This window comes from Zingiber officinale, chromosome 2A (assembly GCF_018446385.1).
Source record: "Zingiber officinale cultivar Zhangliang chromosome 2A, Zo_v1.1, whole genome shotgun sequence".
Classification (NCBI taxonomy): Eukaryota; Viridiplantae; Streptophyta; class Magnoliopsida; order Zingiberales; family Zingiberaceae; genus Zingiber; species Zingiber officinale.
In genome coordinates, this window is record NC_055988.1 from 163,929,456 (window position 1) to 163,950,668 (window position 21,213).

The window sequence follows — 21,213 nt, forward strand, 5'->3', positions numbered from 1 at the left end:
CCTAGACCTTTGAATGGGTTAGAAATTTTCAATGCATTGAAAGATATTGAAAATGATTAGGGTAAAAATAAAAAGGTTGTGACTATCAACACTTTGAGGAAAAAGAGAAAAAAGCACGATGTTCAAAGGAAGAACAAAAACCAGTTCAGCAGTGGAAGAAAAAGTCAATTTTTTTCAATTTGCCATATTGGAGTGTAAGTTAATTTGAACTCTGTTCATTAGTTTTTACAAATTTGTTATTTTTTGTTCCTAAATTTTTAGAAATTTTGTGAACTAACACTATGAAATGTATTGATGTTTACCTTTAGGGCCTCTTGCTACGTCATAACTTAGATGTGATGCATGTTGAAAAGAATGTCCACGAGAATATCATAGGCACATTGTTAAATTTGAAAAACAAATCCAAAGTTGGCGTGAATGCTCGTAAAGATTTAGTACACTTAAAAATCAGAGAAGAATTACATCCTCAAGAAAAAGGAGAAAATAAATATCATTTACCTGTTGCACCATACACATTGTCTAAAAAAGAAATGAATGTGTTTTGCTCTAGGTTGAAAAAAATAAAGTTACCTGATGGATATAGCTCAAATATTGGTAATTGTGTTTCTATAGAAGAGTGTAATCTTATTGGGTTGAAATCTCATGATTGTCATTTTCTAATGCAACAATTGCTATCAGTGGCTTTGAGAAATCTTCTACCAAAAGGTCCACGTAATGCTATATTTCTGTTGGGTGCATTTTACAATGAAATGTGTCAAAGAGTATTAGACAGGAACGGTTTAGAACAATTGGAGGAGAATATTGTGGAAATTCTATGCATGTTAGAAAGGTATTTTTCACCTGCTTTTTTTACTATCTCAGTTCACTTAACAATTCATTTAGCAAGAGAGGCTCGCTTGTGTGGACCAATCTAATTCCGTTGGATGTATCCATTTGAAAGGTAATAAATAATAATAATCTTTTTGCAAATTTTATATTATGAAATGATTTAGATTTTTCCATCAGCCCTTCTTTCATGTGAATTTTACTTTGTGTTTTAGATTTATGAAAACATTAAAAGGGTATGTGAAGAACCAGGCAAGACCAGAAGGATGTATAGCTAAGTGTTACCTCGCAGAAGAACGAATGATATTCTATAGTGCTTATATAAAAAAAGGCTTCTAGTATTGGTGTTCGTTCTAGAAGGAACGATGATTTGGATGATGGATTATTAGAAGGTCACCCAATTTCTAAAGGGAAAGAAAAGATTTTAGAGGACCACGTGTTGCAAGCTCCACATCGATATGTATTGTTCAATACTGTAGAAGTTGAACCTTACTTACAGTGAGTGTAGTTAATTTCATGCTGCATTTCTTGATCTATTACATATCTTATGTATTCTAACATCTCCCTTCAATGATTTTAAATAGGATGCACATTGACGAGCTTAAACAAACAAATCGTCATTTCTCAAGTAACGAAACGTTGTTACAAAAGCAACATATGGAAACATTTGCCGAATGGTTATCAAAACATGCTCCTGTTAATTCTTCAAGCAGAATTGAATGGCTAGCACATGGTCCACGAAATCACGTTACATCTTTTAGGGGATATATTATCAATGGCCATCGATTCTACACAATTGATGTTGAAAGGTCGACACAAGATAATGGTGTTTCAATTGAAGCCGATACAATTTGTCAATCTAATGCTAATGACAATTCACATATAGTAGGGAGATTATCATACTATGAGGTTATACGGGATATTATTTTGCTAGATTACTATTCTTTCAAAGTGTCTGTTTTTAGGTGTGATTGGGCCAATCCTAGAACTGATATCAAAATTGAAGATGGCTTTACATTGGTCAACTTACACCAAGGCCTAAAAACCTTCGAAAATGATCCTTTCATTTTAGCATCACAAGCAAAGCAAGTATTCTATTCCAGGGATAATGATGAATCAAATTAGTATGTATTGCTAAAAGCACCACCTCGAGGTCTTCATAACATGAATGTGCTTGAAGAAGATGAGTATACGTCATCAACACCTCTTGATGTGTCCCTAATTGAGATCAACATTACTGAGAAAGAACCGTACTCAAGGAATGACTGTGAGGGAATTGATATGATTGAGACATGATCGATAGATGTTCTTTATAGTTATTTATTTTGATTGGTACATGTTATTATCTAGTGATGCCTACCTTTTATTTAGTGTTTCAATATATTTTCAACTTCTTATCTGGTTATTTATTTTCACCAATTAATCATGCTATATTGCATGTTTGGTCAGGTGATTACATAGCATTAAAAGATGAGCAAAATGGTCAAAAAAAAAAAAGTTAGACAAGGAGCTGTAAATGAAATTCAGTTGATATTGTATTCTATTTTAAAACTTGGTTTATTTTACTAAAGACATTTCAATATATCTTTTTGTTATTTTACAGGAAAATATAACTAATAGGTTATCGAGAGTGGACTCTAACAATTCAGCCAATTTATCACAAGATTTACATGGTAAGGAACCAATTGATGATGAGAAAAAAGATAATAAGAAAGGACGGGGTGCGTCAAAGTTGAAAATGGTTAGTGGCCAAGACAAGTGCAAAGAGCTAGAGCGCAATGAGTTTGGACAGCCGATTGGAGATAATTCAGTTAAGTATGCTTCGTTCCTAAGCTGCATGATAAAAGAATTTGTGCCATATACATTAGACGGATAGAATGATATAGATGAAGAGGTGAAAGATAGGATGTGGAGTTGTCTTTAGGTAATATATTTAATTATTCAATTTTTCATTTCCATTTTTAATACAAAATATAGACATATTTTCATGATATTTAATATATATACAGCTGACTTATAAATTTGAGGATTGTGAAAAGAAATTAATTTTTCAAAAGTTAGCTAAATTGTGGCGCGATAGAAAATCCAAATTGCAAATACTTGTGCGCGAAGCTAATAAAAGTCGAGTGACTTGACGAGATCTCAATATTTTGAAGCCTGAATTTATGGATCAAAATCAGCGGGACTTGTTTGTAAAGAGGACTTTATCATCTACTTTTCAGGTAAGTATTTATTCACTCAGACCATGATTGGTATGTGAATGCATTACATTTATTATAGTTGCAACGATTGGGCAAGAAACTACTAAGTTTTAATACATTAGACAGTTTGATTATGTGATTTTAACTAATCTTAGGAAAAGAGTGCAAGATTTAGAGCAATGAGGGAAAAACAAGATCATATTCACACAATGAGTCGGAGAGGTTATGCTCGTTTGACTAACATTATGGTAAATATTTTTAAATTTTATAATTTAAGAAATTGGTAATGAGTTATATATATATATATATATATATATATATATCTTTTGGAGTATGTTCTAACGATTTTGTATATATTTCTATATTTTAGGAAAAAACAAATCCAGATACAAAAATTATTAGATCGCAAGTTTGGATTGAGGGTCATAAGAAAAAAAATGGGGAGCCTAGTACTCAAACTATTGGAGAGAAAATGGTAAGCATATCCACTAAACTGTTACTTGCTCCAAAACTACATGGATATAAACTGTTATTTGCTCCAAAACTGTTATTTTTCTAATACTTATGCATGATATGATGCATCCTTATTTTAGCACTTCATACTATTCTAATGGCCTTTCGTTTGAAATTAGTTTTACTATTATATGGCTTGAAAAAAAAACAAATTTTCTTATTCTTAATTATAGATTATTTTTCCCACACTTTTTGATTCAACTCATTTGCAGGTACTGAAATTCCAGTGTCCCATGTCATGGAACAAGGTATAAAACACTCTAAAGGCATCCTAACAGACTAGGCAGTAGGGTTATATGTGCCACCATTGACCAATGATTTTTCATCAAGAAAGAAGGGTTAAAATATGGCTTCTTTCTTCTTATAAAATGATTTCAGATTGTTTTTTTCTGCACTTTCCTGGAAGCATATTTACTGCACTTTCTGAAGTTGATCAACCTTTCTTTTTATTGCACTTACTTGGAAGTTTTGCTCCCTTAAGTTTGAGAAATGAACAATTATATTACACTTTGGTCCTTACTATGTATTTGAGTATTACATTGAACTTTTTTAATTTATTGCACTTACTTGTATTTACTTGGAGTTTTTTTTTTTACTGGACTTACTTATTGCACTTACTCGGTTCACTTATAAATTATCATTTTCTTTTTGCAGAAAGAAATAATGGAATGTCCTCCTGAATCTCAAAATACAACTAATATTGTTGATGATGCAATTAGCATTGTGTTTGGCAAAGAAGCTTGGGGTAGAGTGTGCGGCATGGGCTTTGGAGTTACACCATCGAAAGTTGGAGCTTCTGTGCAAACAAGTGGAACTGTTCAACAACTTCAAACTATAGTACAGAACGTTCAACAACAAATGGAAGATATGAGACAGCAAAATCAACTAGAAATGCAAGAAATGAGGAACATGTTTTTACAAAGTATGAGGCAACAAAATAATCAAGAATAGGTTAGTAAGTAAACAATACATATACAATAAGTTTGGTATATAAACTTAATTGTTTTCGAATTATCATGATGATATTACTTAACACAATTGTGTTGTTAAATTAGATTACAAGCTGTGGCATTTGTAGTGATGTTGGGAATGAATTTGGCAGCAACAATGATATCAATATTGGTGCCAACAAAAGTAGTGATTTTGGTCATATTTCTCAGGTAATTAACATTATGTATTTTTTTAACCATAAATTTGTTATAATTGTTAGACATGATTGAATGAATAATCTTGTATTATTTATTTATAGTCAAATTTGAAGAATGTGAGTCATGGAGATATCCCTATTAATGCTAAATGTAAGCTGTTTCATTGGTGTGTTGATGAACTAGTTGTTGCTGAAGGTCGAATTGCATCCATAGATCCAAATACAAAAGTACATCACACCATTCTTGGTGGATCATGTTGGAAAGTTTGGGTTGACAAGGTTTTAGTAGAAAAAGTGGACCTAATTTGACCAAATGATGAAATGCAGTTTCTGGATAATGCAATAGGAAGTACGATTGCATGGTTATTTAAATTTATAGTACTTGTCTGATTGATACATATTCTACTTGTTTGTGATGATTGGATTTTAATCGAAGTTTGTAATAGCTACTCTTGGATCTTAAAATTGTTTTTTGGTATAATAAAATGACTTTTATTAATTGTGTGTGGATTGGATTTGTATTTAATTTATTGTGAAATGTTTATTGATTGTTTTAGCATAATGAAATTATTTTGTTTTATATTCATTAGACTATCCGCGGCGCGCATTGCGTACTGCAGAAAATAGTATCCGAAGCGCACAATGCACGCCGCAGAAATTACTATCTGCGGCATGCATTGCGTGCTGCGGATATTATTTTCCGCGTCGTGTATTGCGTGCCGCGGATCCTATTATCCGTAGCGTGCATTGCACGCTGCGGATATTATTTTTTATTTCGCGGAAAATACAATCCATAGCGCGCAATGCATGCTACGGATAGTCTTTTCCGCGGTGCGCAATGCGCGCCGCAGATAGCATTTCTACAGCACGCAATGCGCGCCGCGAATAATATAGGACTTTCAACAGCTTTCAACTGCGCAGCATGCAATGTGCGTTGCGAAAAGTGAATTTGCGCGTTGCGAAAAGTGATTTTTATTGTAGGATCTTGTCTGTTAGCGCTCTAACCACTTTGATTAAGTCCATTGGTTGCTCCCTTATAAGGCCCTTGCTTGCTCAATCTCCAGCTTGCTAAGATCATTCTCATGCTTTGCTCCTACCCTGACCAAACGAAGGATCGTCGGCTTAGTTCAGAGGTAGTAATTCCTTTGGCAACTTTTACAAGCCCTGATCAAGCTAAGTCAGAGGTAGTAATTCCTTTGGCAACTTTTACAAGCCCTGATCAAGCTAAGTATAAGGCTTCCTCATATTAGCCAGAAGTATCCGTCATTAATACTTTTCGTGCTAATATTCTTCCTCCCGGGAGACTATTGCAACATTCTTCGCGTATTAATCCAAAGCATCTATTCAACCTCGTTTGCTAGGCATAGCAAGAGAGGTCTAGTAAAAGAGTTCTTATTAAGGATTGTGATAGGACTGAAATATTAATAAGGGGTTATTCACTGCCGGCTTTAGGGCTCCAATTTTAATGGGGCCATCGTTCTTAATAATTTAGGATTTTTTTATTCATTTTTTAAAAAATGTCCACTTTTAATCTTAAATTATTTTAATTTTATTTATTTCAGATTATTTTGTAATTATTATTTTTAATTCTCTGTGTTATTTTTTTAAAATCTAATTAACTCTTTTTAATCTTTCAAAAATATATGCTCTCACAGTTTATCTCATATTTTTTTTCTTGTCTAGTGACGTTCTGTACACTTTTATTCCTCTTTGATGATTCTGCATCTCTCCTTTCACTCATTAATTTTAGTCTCAAATAAAATCCTTCTCTTCTTTTATCGGTAATATTTCTTTCTTGTTCATTTTCTTCTTCCTCAATAAGAATAGAAAATAAGGGTTCTTTATCCCTTCGAAGGAAAGTAGAATACTAATTTTTTTTGAAAAATCAAATTAATTTTTTTTTCTGTTTATTACATAAATAAAAAATATCACTAAATTCTTCATATCTTACTATGTTATTAAGCATAAAATAAAATTACTTTAATGTGTTTTTTTTCATACTAACAATATTTTAAGATTTATTAATAATTTTTTTATTAATATTTATATAAAAAATATGTACAATCATAAGTTTCTTTAGTCTTATATTTTAGGATTGATAATAGCATAAGCTAAGAAGATTCTATAAATACCTTATGCCGATAATATTAAAAAATATATATTTCTCAAACTTTTGACTAAGATCCAATATAATATCTATTCTTATTAATTTAATATCTTATATAAAAAATTAAATTATTTTTTTATTAAAAATAATCGTACTACTATATATATGCATGCACAATGACTAATTTTTAATGAAAAATTTAGACATAGATACCAATTAATAAAGATTTTTATTAATAATAATATTTACGTGTAGATTTTTGTTTAATGTTCGAGAATAATATGGTAATATATTTTATAAAATTTGGGCCGATTAGTATTAATATTTATTTACACTTTTATTATATTTTTTAGGTAATAATCGAATTTTACAGTTTCATCGAATTGAAAGTATACATATAAATCAAATTATATTGTTCATTTAATTTTAAATAATTTTATTTTAATAAAATATCATAGACCTATATTTTTTTTATTATTTGAATATAAATATTTTTATTAAAAATATAATTTTGATATACAAAATGTATGAAAAAACTTATATTTTCAATTCTTTTTTTTTTTAAAATGAAGCCCGTCAATGCTATCCATAAAAAAAAACTGAAGATAAATATTATTTTATTTTAAAAAAATATTAAAAGTCTAAAAAAATATTTTTCACTTGGACATAAAAAAAATACAATCATATTAATATACATAATAATATCTTAATTTTTAAAATAAAATTTAATTCAACTTTAAAAAGTCCACGGAGTATGATGTAATATTTAGAATAATAGAGGGGTAGATGTAACATTTAGAAAATAGATAAGAAGTTCAAAATTTGAATGAATGAACATTTTAGAGATAAATTTCTAAATGTGGATAAGTCGCTTGAATTAAAAAGAAAGATTGTTTATTTTTTTGAATTAATTGGGTGAAAACCACTCCCCACATTTAGTAGGGAGAGAGGTGTGGTGCAGTGATAAAATATTTTTAAAAAAATCAATAAGAAGATCAAAATTTGAATTCCAGATGAATATTTGGAAGCTATCTATCTTCTAAACTATACTAAGTTGTACTTTAAATTTATCTGAGAGACAAATTAAAGAGGAAGATCGTTTATTTTTGGAATTAATTAGATGAAATTTAAATATATTATATTAAAAAAATAGTAGATTTAGAATTTTTGTAAGATAACCTATTGTCCTTCCATTTAAAGACAGGTCTGTCTAATTATTCGGTGAGTGGCATTTTGTTTATTATTATTATTATTATTATATTATTATTTTAATATTCGGTGACAGAAAAACAAGAATGGTGATATTTTTTTGAAAAAAAAAATCCTTAAAAAAACAGTTTCTATTGTTGGAAGCGGCCGCATGGGTCCCTATCGGTCACATGCTCATTAAATGCTTGGCCGGGACACTCCCAGCGACCTCCTCTAGTACTCAGCCGGCGACTCTTTCCCACTCCAACGATGCACCCTTCTCCGCTGCATCATGTCCGCCGCCTCCTCCGCCGCCACCTCCTCCTCCTCCCTGCTCGTCGTCCTCCCCCGCCTCCTCGCCATCGCCCTCTTCCTCCTCCTCCTCTTCACCCTCCTTGCCTTCTACCTCTGCCTCCGCCGCCGCCGCCTCCCAAACCCTAACCTCGACCCTCTACCCAACGACTCCATTACTCTTCCACGGATAATATTCGTCGCCGAGGACGACGCCGACGGCGGCCGCGCGTCCGGGCTCGACCAGGCGGCCATCAGCTCGTACCCTAAGTTCCCCTTCGCGGCGGCCAAGGGCGGCGACCCCCTCTGCTCGATTTGCCTCTGCGAGTACCGGGAGGGGGAGATGCTCCGGATGCTTCCCGACTGCGGTCACTGCTTCCACCTCCTTTGCGTCGATGTGTGGCTCCAGCTCAATGCCTCCTGCCCCGTCTGCCGGAACTCGCCGTTGCCGACGCCGGTGCAGACTCCGATCTCAACGCCTCTGTCAGAACTTGCTCCACTTGCGCAGTTCGTGGCTGACCGCAGGAGGAGGTAGAAATTTGATGACAAAACCAGGTGATTCATCTTGCCCCACTGTAGGTTTCTGAGTGTTGCTTTTTTATGAAATCCAACACTGTAGTTTTTAAAGTTAGATAGAAACTAATAGAGAATGCATTTTGGGATTGCATATCCATCAATGCTTTAGGATTTGTTATTGTTGTTGTTTAGAACATTATAAAAGGGAACCTTTTTTTTTGTCTCTTTGTTGATTGAAAATCTGTCAAAGAGTATGGATTTCATCTTAAGAAGTATGGTTTTTCATCAAAAACCAAAAGCTTGGTAGTACAAAATATTGAATTTATGTTTACTTGGTACAAGCAAACTGTAATAAAACTAGCTATCCTTTTTAAGCTACATGGTTATCATAAACTTTGAAGAGCTGGATAGAGAAATGTATTTTGAAGTGTCGTATATGTTATGTTAACAATGAAATGTCATGTATGCATAGAGAGAACCAAATTGTACTTTGATTGTAGATGATTGTATTGGGATTTTTCAAAATGAAAATTATTTTTGAAGAGGTTGTCAAAACATAGAGAAAGAAGAAGAAAAATAGAGCTCTTGAAGATCTTGAGATTCTCATGGGGGACTCTAGTGTCACATCTAGAATTAGAGCAATATTGAGGATTTAAAATATAGATTCTTATATAAAATTATGTCTTGGTAAGGTGCACTTAGTGGAGGCACTAAGTGCTTTGCACATGACGTATTTGACTAATGTGCAATGCTTGTAAAAGGTGTGGCGCATTGTGCCATATCGTGTTTTCGTGTGCATTAAGCGTAATATGCCATTTGCATGATGCACTTGAGCACGTCGCAGATGAGACCTTCTTGATACAGATGAGCACATGTGGCAAAGCGCACACCTTTTTCATTAGATAGGATGGTCGGTTCGTTAATGGTCTGTGTGCGCCAAAATATCTAGTTGCTTCCTAGTGTTGTGACTAATTGATTTCTGAACAAATCAATGCTTTGAACTATTGCGATCTTTATCGTCTAAGCGATATGATGACACAATCCTGAATAAAGTACAATTCAAGACACAACCCAACTGTATGAGCCCATCTATATATGGGCTAGGAGTGGACTAGGCAAAATCACTTTGCAATTGCGAATTCGCATCACACAATCTCATCTGTTGCTACGAGCAACATCCTTCTTCCTCTTGTAGACAAAGTTTCGGTTGCTAGGTTTCTGCGCTCCCAGACCTTGTCTTCGACGGTGGACTAGGCTCTTCCTTGGTAGCACAAGTTTTAGAAGAGCGAACAATCTCATCGTGTCTTAAAGAAAATTTGTAGGACCTTGGTTGCACACTATTGGTGGGGTGGATTAAGCCTTAAGAAAAATAAAAAGTTACAGGCTTTAGAACTGTCAATTGCTGAGTCTGAAAACCATTACTTTGACCCACTGATCCACCAGCAATCAGATCAAAGTATTCAAGATACTATACTAATCCACTTCAACACCAATATTTTTTTAATCACATACTGGATTGGGGTATACTGTTCCTGTTGGAAAATCTCAATTTAAGCATTAGCTCACAAAAAATAACCATTTTAAGTAAAGCAAGCCATTTATTTACATTTTTATGCTCTATAAAAATAAAAATAAAAATAAAACTTTTCATTTCTTTCTTTCTTATGGATTTTGCACTGTATTTCCCAAAACATAAGGACTTCGATTTCTTTATAAATTCCAAATTAGAAACAAAAATGAAAATGAATTTAACCCACATGGAAAATATATAATTTTGAATTAACCTGTACATCTTCACATGAACCACATAGTTCCTTCAACCAAAAAGGACTAGTGTCGTGATCACGGTTTCAAGTGTGTATTGGTCTACATGGCTGAAATGTATCATTTTAGTCACCTATGATACTGATACAATATCGGAAGTAGGGAAATATCACTAAGTCTCCTGTGTGACGTGGTTTCAGTGGAACTAATTGAGACAATGCTTGTTTGGTCAGGGTTATCTGAAACTTACCACAACTCATTCTTTAATTTCGTCTGCCAGTCATAAAGTGGAGATAAAACATTAAAAAGAGAGTAGGGGGAGAGGAAATGCACCAACTGAAGCACTCACAATAGCAAAGCCAAGTGACACTCGAATTGGAGAAACTGGGATGTATGCATGTGTGGTACTTAAACTTTATCAAGGAATCAATTACAATACTAGATATCTTGAAAATATTATTTGATATGGACTTTGGAAAATTATAAGATTAATCTTAGCAACATGATACAAGAACCAATTCTCCAATTTAATGCATGAGATTCATCCAAGTATTAAAAAGGTATATGATCATTAGTTGAAAATTGTCTCTGATATTTTTGAAAATTGTTGTGTTAAATTTGAATTCAATTGATTTTGTAATTGCTATGGATTTATATTTAAAGTTAAACCAGTCAAGTGTAATATATTTTAGTTGATTTCAAAATGCCTTAAAATGTGATAAAGCTTGCCATTATTGTTGAATGGAACATAAGCATAATAGATGTAGTCCTATCTATTTTTCTATAGGTTTGAGAATGTTAGATAGGCAAACCCATGAATCCATGATCTCATGTCAGCTTTTGCCTTATGTGTTTGTGAGTTGTATTCCATTCCAGTGAAGTTCTAAAAAACCTTACGATTTATACCTCTTGAAATTTCCTCCTATTCTTATGGATTTACAACAAGTCACATTAAATTCAGTGTCTTTCTTGTTTTTATTCATTTAATCATGCAAATGCCAAGTCGATTCTTGTTTGGTTTCCCTTAAGATGTGAGCCTTGCATCCTCATCACCTGAATCAGGACAACACTGTAGCTGTTATAACATGTTGCACGGTCCAATTCTAGTTATCCAACTGTGAGAGTTTGCTTTTCTCAATTTTCTTGTCTTCTGGATTTATATCATTGGAATGGTCAAGTGACCATTGTTGACCACTAAATATTCTAAAGTTGAAGTTTACGGGTCAACTGATCTTAACCCTTCCCAGTTGTATGATGAATATAATTAGGTCACTCTTGTTAAATTGATCTTTTTTGTATGACTTTCTATTGGTTCCTCTTTTTTTTTCCTTGTAATAAAGTTTCTATTATCTTGAAACAATCAAATATAGTTGTGTATCTGCCTGAATATTGACTAGTTAGCTGTTATTATCAATTATGATGGATGCCTTTCGCATTTATGGTTGATAATTATGCAATCATTTTAAGATGGACAAACAGTAGATAATCTCTCAAAAACTTGTTCCCAAGTTATGGTTCATCAGGCCTACCATAATCCATAGCAGAAACACAAAAAATGCTGCTTATCTATAACCTTACCCTGTGCACTTTACAACACAGGATAGGAAGAGCTACCTTTTTAACTAAAGAGGAAGCTGAAATGCTTCAGGATCATGTATGATTTACTTTTCACTTGCTATATTTCGAAATTTTACTAAGTCTTATGCTAAACTGGTCATGAACTTTGTCTGTGGCCTATCTTGAGGATCCCCTGGATTTCTTATTTGTAGAATTCTTCCTGCTATTAAATTAGTCTTCAGAGACATCCTATGCTCTTTCAGTGGTACAAATGGTAGCTGGTGACCTGAAAAACTTCTAGTGCTGCATCATCTTTGTATTGTGATAGTCTTGACGATTTAGCTTGTGATTGCATTGCGCTTCATTCGAGTTAACCAATCATGCAAAATTCACGTACATCAAACACGGTAACACTGGACTAAAGTGGTGTGTGCTCCTGCGCTACGGTGCACCGACAATGAACTTTCACAGTTAACTAGGTATTCATCGGTCAGTTCCTAATTGAGATGCACTGTGAATTAATTTTCTCCAGTGAAAAAATAATCTTGAAATGTTGACTATAGAGTGATGTGCCATTCGCATCTCTGGATTTTTTTTAGTAGTTGATGGAAAATTTCAATGGTTGAATGAATTATTATTATTATTATTTTTTAAGTGGTGTGTGGAAGGCCTTCTGGATCGAAACAATTAGGGGTGTTTGATTTACGTTTTTCACATTATTTTCTGTTTTCATTTTCTGATAAAATGGAAAACACGTTTGATTTACGCTAAAAAATGAAAAACATATTTTTCAAAAAATGAAAATGAAAATGGGACAAATCAAACGCACCTTTATATTTTTTTCATATTCCAATTGTGCTTCAAACTCTAATTGACAAACAGATGCTTTAATGATCTTTATATTTTCTATCAAAATATACCATTCTTCTTTTAAATCTTTAATGAAAAATCAATGTTACTTTCAAATTGTTAACAATTTTAAATATATTTTCTAGCTTTGTTACTGTCTTTGTATTTCTTAGATAATTTATTTTTAATGTTTTATAATTGATATTAAGTATATATTTGCAGTGGTTATCGTAAAATATCTTTAAGTTATCGCATCCATTATTGTGCATGACTCAGGTAGGGACGGAGCCCGACAGGATGGACTAAGCTGTACTCATGCTCTCACTTAGTGCATGAGTGAGTTCTTTCTTTCTGTACCATAAGTTGAAACTTACACCTTCGTACGCCAATTAAAAAATATTATTATTAAAAAAATTGTTTATGTTAATTCTACAACGACAACAAAACATGTCTTATTTCAAAGAATATATTGTGAAGAACAAAGCAAGAAAGCGACGCGCAATATAGAAATAATGAAAGGGAATAAATATTCCACGAACAACTACCTTTTTCTTCTATTTTATTTCCTTTTTATTTGTTCTAAAAGGCAATTTTATCTTTTTATAGCAGGAGATCTGAGCCGTCCATGGCGCGATCATGCCAACCAATGAGAAGCAGACAAGCTTTTTCTGGGGAGAATTGAATTCGGATTCGGTGCCGTACAGATTTGGTGAGTCAACGAAGGCATGAACATGTGGGGAAAATATTGTCAGAATGAAGGAGAATAAAATCATCAACAAATATTGAAATCTAAATCCTAAATAATAATGCTATGATAAAAAATACGAGGAACTTTCAAAGACTAAGATCATGTAATATATTACATTTTCAAGATATATTAAAGAATTTATAAATTTTATGAATGAAAGGAAATAAAATCATCAATAAACATTAAAATCTAAATCCTAAATAAGAACGCACCTGCCCCACAATTATGGTATGCCTTAAACAAAAAGAATTCAAATCTAGTTTAAAAATTTTGTGATGCTAGGCCGTCTGAAGACCAGATAAGTAAGAAAAGATTAACACATACATGATAATACAATACAAATAAATGAAAAGGAATAAGAATTTTTTTTTCTTTTATATCTAACAGCTTTGAATAAAAATCATAAAGTTTAAGAATTAAGAGATGATAAGCTCCGTTGTTGATAATCAATATAACATCTTTACTAATTAGGTTGAATTTTTTCAACTCTAAACTTAAATAAACTTGTCGGTACATTAAGAGAAATTTTAAATCGATCAAATTGGTACATTAAGAGAAATTTTAAATCGATCAAATTGAAATAATTGACGGAGAGGAAGCTAATGATAAGATAAGTAGACGATGCGATAGAATTGATTGATGAAGATGGGTCGAACGAGAGATTCTGGATAGACTCCGAAGTAGTGAAAGAATTAGAAGGGACATGTCTTGTTTGATTCAAGATTTAAATTTGAAATCGATTAAACAATGAATTTGAAAGTAAGATCATCCATATCAACTTTTCCTAAATATAGAATTTACTTTATATTTTATATTTTACTTAATTTTTTTATCTTATCTATTTTTTAAATTTAGATTTCATGAAATTTAGGAATGAAATCCATTTACTAAATATTAAAATATATTTAATTTAGGAGAGAGAAAAAAAATAAAGAGAATGTATTGAATAATGAAAAGTAGATATTATAGAGAGAGAAAAAATAATAAAAAATCATAAAAATGAAAAGAGTGAAGAAAATAATAAAAAAATAAAGATAATAAAAAATTTAGGATAGCTGATGTAATATGCAGTGACAAATAATTATCTAAATTTAATAAAGGGAATGATGCATCTTAAATTTTAGAAATATTATAGGAAAATTAGGATTGATGCTCCAAGTGTCATTTTGTAGGGATTGATGGGAGGGATTCTGTTTTGATAAAAATATATTAAAAAAATCCCCCTTTGACAATTTTAATAAAAAGGTGTTTTTTTTTATTTTTTGTCAAAAAAAAAAACAGGCGTCAAAATGAATGAGAATGCAATTCTTTCCCTACCTTTTCCCCTTATTCTTCATTTGTTCTATTACAATTATTGCTATAACTTTCTTAGTTTCGAATATATTCTATGGATAAGGTGCTTCTCTTTATTTGATTCGTGTTAAATGTGTTTGGTTAATTAAGGAGGTCAATTCAAGTAGCTAAAGGAACTATAAACTGTTTTAATTGATTGGATAAGGATTTTTTTTATTAAATATTAAGTTGGACAATCAATTAACCCTAGAGTTTTCAATCAATTAGATGTAGAATTTAGGCATATAATAATAATTTTATTTAGGTTACAGTAGATCGATAGGATTTTAAATCAACTAAAAATTTGAGAAATTGACTGAAAAATTACTCCAATCATTGAATGATATAGTTGTTGGAGCACAATTTATGTAGGATGAATTATAATCTAGGGTAAGTATAGCAAATAGAGTAGATTTTATTTTTGGGGTTCAAAAAAAAATATGCTATCTATTACGAGCTTCTCACAATACATAAATCATACTCGAAACAACAGCTTCTGATTTTAACCTTTCCCACTTCCTTATTAGATCTACATTAGAGAGAATTATCACATGCATTGTTAACACATGAGGAGATCGCCATCGCCATCATCGACCATCGTTAAAAGGAATATTTGAGAGTCTATTCAAGTAAACACAAATTTAACCTTTTTTTTAAGAAAAAAAATTAAAGAATAAAAGATTTAATATGACGGTCTTTTATAACGGCACGCATCCGATACGTTCGACATGTACCTAAAAAGGGGTGAGCGTTACAGCGACGGAAGCAGACGGATGTGGTTTATTAGGGCTCCGTAGTCGGCACCCACGCTCCTCTTCCGAATCGATCCATGGCTGACGGTGGAGAACGAAGCGGGATGAGAGCAATTAAGGGGGAAGAGGAATAGGGAGAGCGAGATCGCCTTCAATCCCTCCTTCGACCCTCCTCATCCCGATCGAGCGAAGAGGTGCGCTGGAATCACGAGGATGCCCATGGACAAGGCCGTGCTCGACAGCATAATAAGGCGGCTTCTGCTAGCCAAGGGGACGAAGGCGGCGAAGAACGCGCAGGTGACGGATGCGGAGATCCGGCAGCTCTGCATCACATCCAAGGAAATTTTCCTCAGCCAGCCCATTCTGCTAGAGTTGGAGGCCCCAATCAAGATCTGCGGTATACGCCGAAAAGGAACTTTTTTTTTGGATTTTGTTGCGGTTTTGAATTATAAGGCCCCGTTTTTTAATATTTGATCTTTCTATCTTGTGCCAATTTCAATTTTTTTTTTTTGTTGAGATTGTGTGTTCTTTCTAATTTGTGAACCACCAAGATTCTTTGTCTTTGATAGCTAGCTGATGTCATGGTTTCTAGTCTTTCTTGATGCATACTTTATTGTTTGTTTTTAATTCTTTTACTTGATAAATTATGGCGATGCTTAAGATGGTGGCTGGGAATTTTGACTATGGAGTGGAATTTATCGGCAAGACTGAATTGTTTGTTCATAACTAGGTCTTCATGAATGCATTTTATCCTGTTCTTTTGTGGTTGTTGAAAAGCTAATATATGTTTGCTTTCAATGCTCACAAAACTTCCTCTTCACAAAGTAATTGTTGTGGTTTTATCTGTCAACCATGGGGGACCCATAGAGAAGCAATAGCCCTTCCCTGTTTCCGATGAGATATGGGATGCAACTTGGGGCATGGTTTATTCCTGATTGGTTTTGATCTGATCATCTAGCTAATAGTTCCAAGGTAGAATATGATTGTCTGAATTGGATGATAATTATCTGTTTGTCTAAGATGGGATAGCAATCAGTGCAGGGATGCTTCTAAAGCTATTTCAGTTTTACTGAATAAGATTCTATACAAATTTTTTGCCTTTCCATCGCTAATTTATTTTTCCCTAGCAACTCATTTGGCAGATATTTCAATGTCATTAGCTTTATAGTAAAAATCTCTTTGGCTGCAAACAGTGATAAACTTGTGCCAATAAAGTGCTGTGGTATTGGAGTGTTTCATTTTGTTCAGTTGACTTTCAATGTAGTATATGAGAACGAAGATGTTTTTCTAGTTACAAAGGATATATTTGGGATTTTAATGGAAATTGTTTGTCTCAAATGTGTTTGGACAATATAAATTAGTTCCACAGAACTGTTTTTGTATGCAAAATTATAGCCTTGATAGATAGAATTTTTATGTAGATATTTGAGTGGTCACAAGATTTCAGTTGGGGAAATAGAAGTTCTACATATCCTGAAGTTGATGGCAAGATAGGTAAAATAGGGAATTTATAATACAAAACTTGCCCTATGGTACAATTTTCATGAGAAGGGAAATTATCAGCCTCAATAGATGAATTTTTTATATAGATACTTGAGTGGCCACAAGATTTCATTTTGGTAAATGGGAGTTCCACATGATGGAGAATGGTTGATACAAAAGTTGCTCCTTGGTACTATTTTCCTGAGAAGGATAATTGTCAGCTTGCATACATAAAATCTTTATCTAGAAATTCAAGTGGTGTCAAGATTTCCGTTGGGGATTTATAGGAGTTCTACATATTTGGAAGTTAAAGGTAATATAGTGAAATAGGGAATACTAACAAGAGAAAAATGGTCTATTTCTAGTATAAATCATGACAGAAGCTTACATACCTAACTGCAAATAACCCATGTTACTGGTGAGAAGATCAACTTTATGTTGATGGCCATTTATTCAAGTACTGAGAAAAAAATCCTTGTAGTCAGCCATAAATAACTGAGACAATAAGACCTAGAACTTGTTATACTTTAGGACTTTGGTACTTCTTTTTTGTACTGTTCTATAATGTATTATTTTAGGCAAGCTTTTAATTGTCTCAATGGGTTTTGGTTTGATACTTAATTAATTTATGCAAAGATAAGTTGATTTTATTGGCGGTGTGTCAAGGGGAAGAATTATTTCAACTCAAAACTTTAAATCCAAAATTAATTTGAATTGTCTTTGAACTGTTTCAAGATACATTAGTGTTGTAACAGAGGCTTTCTTTTCTTGCATGAGCAAGGCCATGTGCTCACTTTAGTGTGGTGGCTTAACACTCAACACTAGTGATATTCTAAAAGAACTAGTTATAATTTTTGAATGCTTTTATGGACTATAGATATATAATTAGATTTACTTGATTCTTAAATTTGATTGATCTTTGGCAATCAACATAATTTTCTTGTTCTTATCTGCTAGCTATTTGGTTCTATTTTGGCTAAGTAGGACATGGATCTATTAACAACCCGACACAAATTGATACTCTATTTTTGTTTCCCATTTTTTGAGAGACACATATGAAACCAATTTTGATGCTTTGTTATGGATATTAAACTTTTGATGTTGCAGGAGATATTCATGGTCAGTATACTGATCTTCTTCGACTTTTTGAATATGGTGGGTACCCACCACAGGCAAATTACTTGTTCCTTGGGGACTATGTTGATCGTGGTAAGCAAAGCATAGAAAGTATATGTCTGCTGCTCGCATACAAGATTAGGTACCCAGAGAACTTCTTCCTCCTTAGGGGTAACCATGAATGTGCTTCCATCAACCGGATATATGGTTTTTATGATGAGTGCAAAAGGAGATACAATGTTCGACTGTGGAAAGTGTTCACAGATTGTTTTAACTGTCTCCCAGTTGCTGCACTTATTGATGAGAAAATAATTTGCATGCATGGGGGCCTGTCTCCTGAACTAAAGAACTTGGATCAGATTAGAAATATTGCTCGTCCTGTGGATGTTCCAGACCAAGGGCTGCTTTGTGATTTGCTTTGGTCAGACCCGGATAAAGATATTGAAGGCTGGGGAGAAAATGATAGAGGTGTCTCTTATACTTTTGGGCCAGACAAGGTGTCTGAATTTCTTCAGAAGCATGACTTGGATCTCATCTGCCGAGCCCACCAGGTAAGTAGCAACTAGCCACTTGCTTCCAATAACATGGTCATTGAATGAATACATCCAGTTTGCTTCAACACATGGAGCTGATCTTGGCAGGTGGTGGAAGATGGCTATGAATTTTTTGCAAAGCGCCAGTTGGTGACGATATTCTCTGCTCCAAACTATTGTGGTGAATTTGATAATGCTGGTGCTATGATGAGTGTAGATGACACTCTCACATGTTCGTTTCAGATTCTTAAACCAGCTGACAAGAAGAAAGGATTTGGAAATAATTTTTTGAAACCAGGAGTTCCTGCAAGAAAGGTAATAAATCGATAGTTTTCTGGGCAGTTTACAGTCATAAGAAAACACTTCATGCTTATGTTCAAGATAATCTGGTCCTTTTTAAGTTGCAATCTACTAGATATTATTCATGTTATTGACAATCTTCTTTAGTTACATAATGTAGATTCACTAAATCATGAACCTTTATTTATATGAAACCTGCCCTCAGGGCACATAGCATAGACGGTGGGTGCATGACATCTCTGGCGTAATGACCAGAGGTCGATTCTGAGGAACTGACGACCTGGGGTTTACCCCACCATTCGCCTGACGCCTGTGTACCTGCATGTATCTCCCTCCATATTCGTGGGGCCGTTAATGTAGTGGATCTATATTTTTTTTATTTATATGAAACCTCGCCATTCTCTTGCAAGATGTCAAATGTTATTTTAATGTGTATAACCTGTTTCTCTTTTTAAATATATGTTACCCTAGGTTACCAAAAGGTCTAGTGGTCCCCATAGAATTTCTAGCCACCTGATGATGCCCTCAGGTTTTAAGAAGTTCTTGATATTTGAAGTGCATGCTTTAGATGTGTGTTCCTGGAGATCTTTATATGTAGCCAAAACATGCATCATATAAGTGAGCAAATGTAAATTCTATTACCATTATCTAGCCTCATTTAACATACTAAATAGTTGTGCCAATGAATGAACAGGGAGTCATGCAAATAATGAGACAACTAATTCAATAGCAGATCTGGTTTAGAGCCACTACTAGAATTGATCAAGAACTTTAAAAAAATGGCTCTACTCTCCAAAAATCATGCAATTAAAAGTCTTGAAGTAACCTAAAATTGTGTTAAAGCTTTTTTCCACAGCCTTCATCATCGGTGATACCGTATCATCAAACAATGTTTAGCTCCAACTATTTGGCATCATAGATGTTATTCATCTATTGGACTCTAAAACCCAATCACTTGTAGCACTCAAATCTTTTAACAAATTGTTCTATAATTTTATGTTTCCTATCCCTTACCATTGTAACTCTCGTCGAGACATTTCATCATTGAATTATCATTTAATGAGGATCGAAAACACGACTCTGTTTTTGGCATAGGTTTACCTTTGTTTTTTTTTGTCAATATATTTCATGAACCATCCCCTTATCTCAAGCGTGTTTTGAATTGTTATTGAAAAACAAATGTATCATATTATACCATTTCGCCACCTACTGCATGGTTATACAATTTTTACTATTTACCTGCTTTGTATTCTATGTTTGTACTGAACTTGTTGTTACCTTACTACCGCACTAATGTTTGAAGAAGCATGTGTAATGAGTTCATGTATGGATTCAACAGGGAGGGAAAGATTGACAGACAATGATATGGGGAGGGTTGTACATTTAGGACTTGAAAGAAGCATCAAGGGAAGAAATGATCTGAACTGATGCTACATCACGAGTCAGGAATTAGTACCACGTTGAAGTTTTTACTGTTGTAGCTGAGCTCAGGCAGTATTTGTAAAGTATTACCAGCTCATCTGATATTGTGAATTCTGCAAGTTTTTATGACTCACCTTATATGATTGGGGCACTTTAGGTGTAGAAAGAAATATGTTTTATATGAAGCCCCAAATGTTTCTTCTCATGCACAGAGCAAAAAATTTGTTTTCATCAATTTATGATCTGGTTCCATGTATGTGATGGAGTTTGGACCGATCAACCCCATCGGTTCTTAGGGTTTTTTTAGTTAAGTGTGTTGAAAATTTTTATTTTGACTTAGGAACTCAGAATAGTGGAAAACAGTCTAGATTGCCCCCCTTCCAATAGCATTGGTTCTCAAATAACTCAAGGGATTGGCGCTCTCATTTGACTATGTTTAAACATGCTGAGTTGTATAGGTTTGTAAATGAGTTTTGATCAAAATTTATTGATAGTTAAAACTAGTTTTGTGTTGGGAAATTTTAGGAAAAATATCGTGAAGAGAACAAGTAAAGTTTGGAGTGACTGTGT

At 33.4% G+C, this 21,213-nt stretch overlaps 2 protein-coding genes across 5 annotated transcripts; both read left to right on the top strand.

Annotated features, from left to right (window-relative positions):
- Nucleotides 1–8,180: 8,180 nt before the first annotated feature.
- LOC122042994 (RING-H2 finger protein ATL67-like) lies at nucleotides 8,181–13,822 on the top strand. Of its 4 annotated transcripts, none has more exons than XR_006129416.1 (3): nucleotides 8,181–8,827; nucleotides 13,235–13,294; nucleotides 13,565–13,822. XR_006129416.1 is itself a non-coding variant. In XM_042603417.1 (2 exons), exon 1 carries the CDS (start codon nucleotides 8,274–8,276, stop codon nucleotides 8,805–8,807), a length of 534 nt encoding a protein of 177 aa, XP_042459351.1. In that variant the 5' UTR covers nucleotides 8,181–8,273; the 3' UTR covers nucleotides 8,808–8,827; nucleotides 13,565–13,822. The 4 variants fall into 4 exon arrangements, 2 of the variants coding, with proteins under 2 accessions (XP_042459351.1, XP_042459349.1); XR_006129417.1 differs by having other exon boundaries at nucleotides 13,239–13,294; XM_042603417.1 differs by lacking the exon at nucleotides 13,235–13,294.
- Nucleotides 13,823–15,787: 1,965 nt separating this feature from the next.
- LOC122042995 (serine/threonine-protein phosphatase PP1-like) lies at nucleotides 15,788–20,878 on the top strand. Its single transcript, XM_042603418.1, has 4 exons — nucleotides 15,788–16,187; nucleotides 18,380–18,939; nucleotides 19,030–19,236; nucleotides 20,561–20,878. The coding sequence occupies exons 1-4, from the start codon at nucleotides 16,004–16,006 to the stop codon at nucleotides 20,573–20,575; spliced, it is 966 nt and encodes a 321-aa protein (XP_042459352.1). The 5' UTR covers nucleotides 15,788–16,003; the 3' UTR covers nucleotides 20,576–20,878.
- The last annotated feature ends 335 nt before the right edge of the window (nucleotides 20,879–21,213 follow it).

Coding starts and splice junctions, on each gene's coding strand:
- LOC122042995 (XM_042603418.1), top strand. CDS start 16,004: ATGCCCATGGACAAGGCCGTGCTCGACAGCATAATAAGGCGGCTTCTG. Junction 16,188..18,379: donor GGCCCCAATCAAGATCTGCG/GTATACGCCGAA, acceptor TTGATGTTGCAG/GAGATATTCATGGTCAGTAT. Junction 18,940..19,029: donor TCATCTGCCGAGCCCACCAG/GTAAGTAGCAAC, acceptor TGATCTTGGCAG/GTGGTGGAAGATGGCTATGA.
- LOC122042994 (XM_042603417.1), top strand. CDS start 8,274: ATGTCCGCCGCCTCCTCCGCCGCCACCTCCTCCTCCTCCCTGCTCGTC.